The 2,273-nt window shown below is 47.1% G+C and overlaps 1 protein-coding gene across 1 annotated transcript; it reads right to left on the bottom strand.

Annotated features, from left to right (window-relative positions):
- Nucleotides 1-644: 644 nt before the first annotated feature.
- On the bottom strand, nt 645-1,763 carry LOC147447207 (uncharacterized). Its single transcript, XM_086524276.1, has 3 exons — nt 1,090-1,763; nt 891-992; nt 645-789 (listed from the first exon to the last, which is right to left on the bottom strand). The coding sequence occupies exons 1-3, from the start codon at nt 1,315-1,317 to the stop codon at nt 745-747; spliced, it is 375 nt and encodes a 124-aa protein (XP_086380402.1). The 5' UTR covers nt 1,318-1,763; the 3' UTR covers nt 645-744.
- Nucleotides 1,764-2,273: the final 510 nt, after the last annotated feature.

Raw genomic sequence — 2,273 nt, 5'->3', positions numbered from 1 at the left:
GTGGGTTTCTTCCTCTTACAGCACATGAGATTTAACACAAGGAGAAACTTCGTGGGTATCCTGTACTTCAGTCATGTCACAAATCACTACAAGAGGTTGTGTGCTGTTGTGACGCTCTTAGCGATGGAAATACACTGGGTTTTTATAACCCCCGGCGTCGCTATAACCGTCGCTAAAAGCGTCGCTACGAGAGCGTCGCTATCTGCGTCGCTATAGGCGTCGCTATAGGCGTCGCTATATGCGTCGCTATATAGCGACGCATATAGCGACGCCTATAGCGACGCATATAGCGACGCCTATAGCGACGCTCTCACAGAAGAGTATAGCGACGCATATAGCGACGCTACAGAGCCATAAATAGCGACGCTTATAGCGACGCCTGAGAGAATATTTTTTTGGTGGCAGGGCATTGAATGCCCTGCCACCCATCAACCATATTGTACTTGATTCACTTTTTAAAAAAAGTGCAAAGGTAAATAATAGACCCAAAATAGTCACCCACAAGACGCATTGTTTGCAAAATTGACAATTGTACACATCATAGACAAACTGAATTGATTGGCAAATGTAATAATGACAATTGTACAACATCATAGGCATAAAGAATTGATTGGCAAAAGGAATTGCGGTGACAAATGTAATAATATACATGGTTCAAAAAGACGTATAAAATCCGTCTCATGATACATAAGCTATGAGAAACCCTAAACTAATGCTATCTAGCTACGGCTAAACTGACGTCGTCTAATCAGACGTCTCATCGCGTCCAAGCGGCGTATCTGTCGGATTCTGCAAAAAAAGACAATAAGACAGTTTTCAGTAAATATAAACATATAACGACATTTATAAAACAATACAAAAAATAAAAAAGAGTAAACCCTAATACTAACCATGCCGCCGTGAGGACTGAGAATGTCCATCAGGGCGTTTAAGCCCTTCCTGCCTGCGTACTCGCGCTCGTACGGTGTGGGATCACGTCCTGTCATCGACCACTATCAAAACATACAAAGATTTCATTATGTTAGAACTAAAAAACTCATAAACCATAAACTATCGAACATGCATAAAGAGCAATGTGAAAAGACTTACAAAATCGGCCTCAAATGATGCCCATCCACCGCTCCCCAAGTGGTGCGAGCTCCCTGCCTCTACTCGCGCTCTGGCTGCATCCTTTTGTTGCTTCCACTTGTCGGGATTCTCGCGCGCTTCTTTCTTCACATTCTTCCAATCTTCTTTGGCCAGCCAATCTGGCCTATTCCACCCATTCTTGATTGCTTTTTGCACTTCGGAACGCTTGTGTTTGCAGTATTCGCGCATTCAAATCTTCATCAGGTCTTCATTGAAGCGCTGATCCCGTGTTGGAACGGGAAACTCATCATGAAGTATGCTGATGACTCTGTTTTTTAAATCACTTGGTACTTCACTCCATTTGTTTAGTATATAGTGTCTAAACAGCTGAGAGCAAAGACCACGCATGCGCGAGATCACCTTCTTGCCGTCATCATCCATGATGATGCCGCCGCTGATGTCGACGGAGTAAGGCAAGCCCTCTGGCCGGTGACGCGTGAACCTGGGTGTCTCGGCAGGGGTCTCTAGCGGCGTGTCGATGGGGGTACGGACGTCAGGTGTCTCCACCGGCGTCTGGGCCTCGAAGCGAGGAGTGTCGAGTGGGGTGGCTCCTGGCGGAGTAGGTAGAGGTGTGTAGCTTCTAGGAATAGTCAGCCGTGCAAAACCTGGCGTAGATGGCGATGCTGTGGCTGGTGTGGGGGCGGGCAAAGAAGGGGAGGGTAAAGAGCCTCGTCGAACACGAGGCGGTGTGGAGGCATCGGTGGCGGAATCCCCACAACAACCGCCACCGCCACCACTAGAGCGCCGGTGTCTAGACGAGTGTGACGCTCGTCTCGTCGACGCCGAAGCTTCGGAGCGCGCCGAATGCTCCGAAAGAGAGGGAGATGCGGATGGTGTAGGAACGCGCGATGATGCGCCAGAGCGATGACGCTCCACGTACCACTGTCTCTGCTGCGGTGACAAAGAAGAAAGAAACTCCTCATCATCCATACCTGCATTAAACACACGAATATTTAAACTTAATATTGAATGAATAGAGTAGACAATGACGCAAAGACCATTAAATACAATGACGTAATGACGCATATAAATACAATGACGCAATGAATCGAGTGGTAGAAGAGGCAAGTCGAAAACTCAGAATTTTCAATCAAAAGATGTGAGCGCGAGTAGAACAGAGCGTTACACACCATGGAAGCTACTTA

The sequence above is a fragment of the Adiantum capillus-veneris genome, chromosome 11, assembly GCF_014529385.1.
Source record: "Adiantum capillus-veneris isolate H3 chromosome 11, ASM1452938v2, whole genome shotgun sequence".
NCBI lineage: Eukaryota > Viridiplantae > Streptophyta > Polypodiopsida > Polypodiales > Pteridaceae > Adiantum > Adiantum capillus-veneris.
The sequence above is the reverse complement of the archived record's forward strand: the minus strand, read 5'-3'. Positions and strand labels throughout refer to the sequence as shown.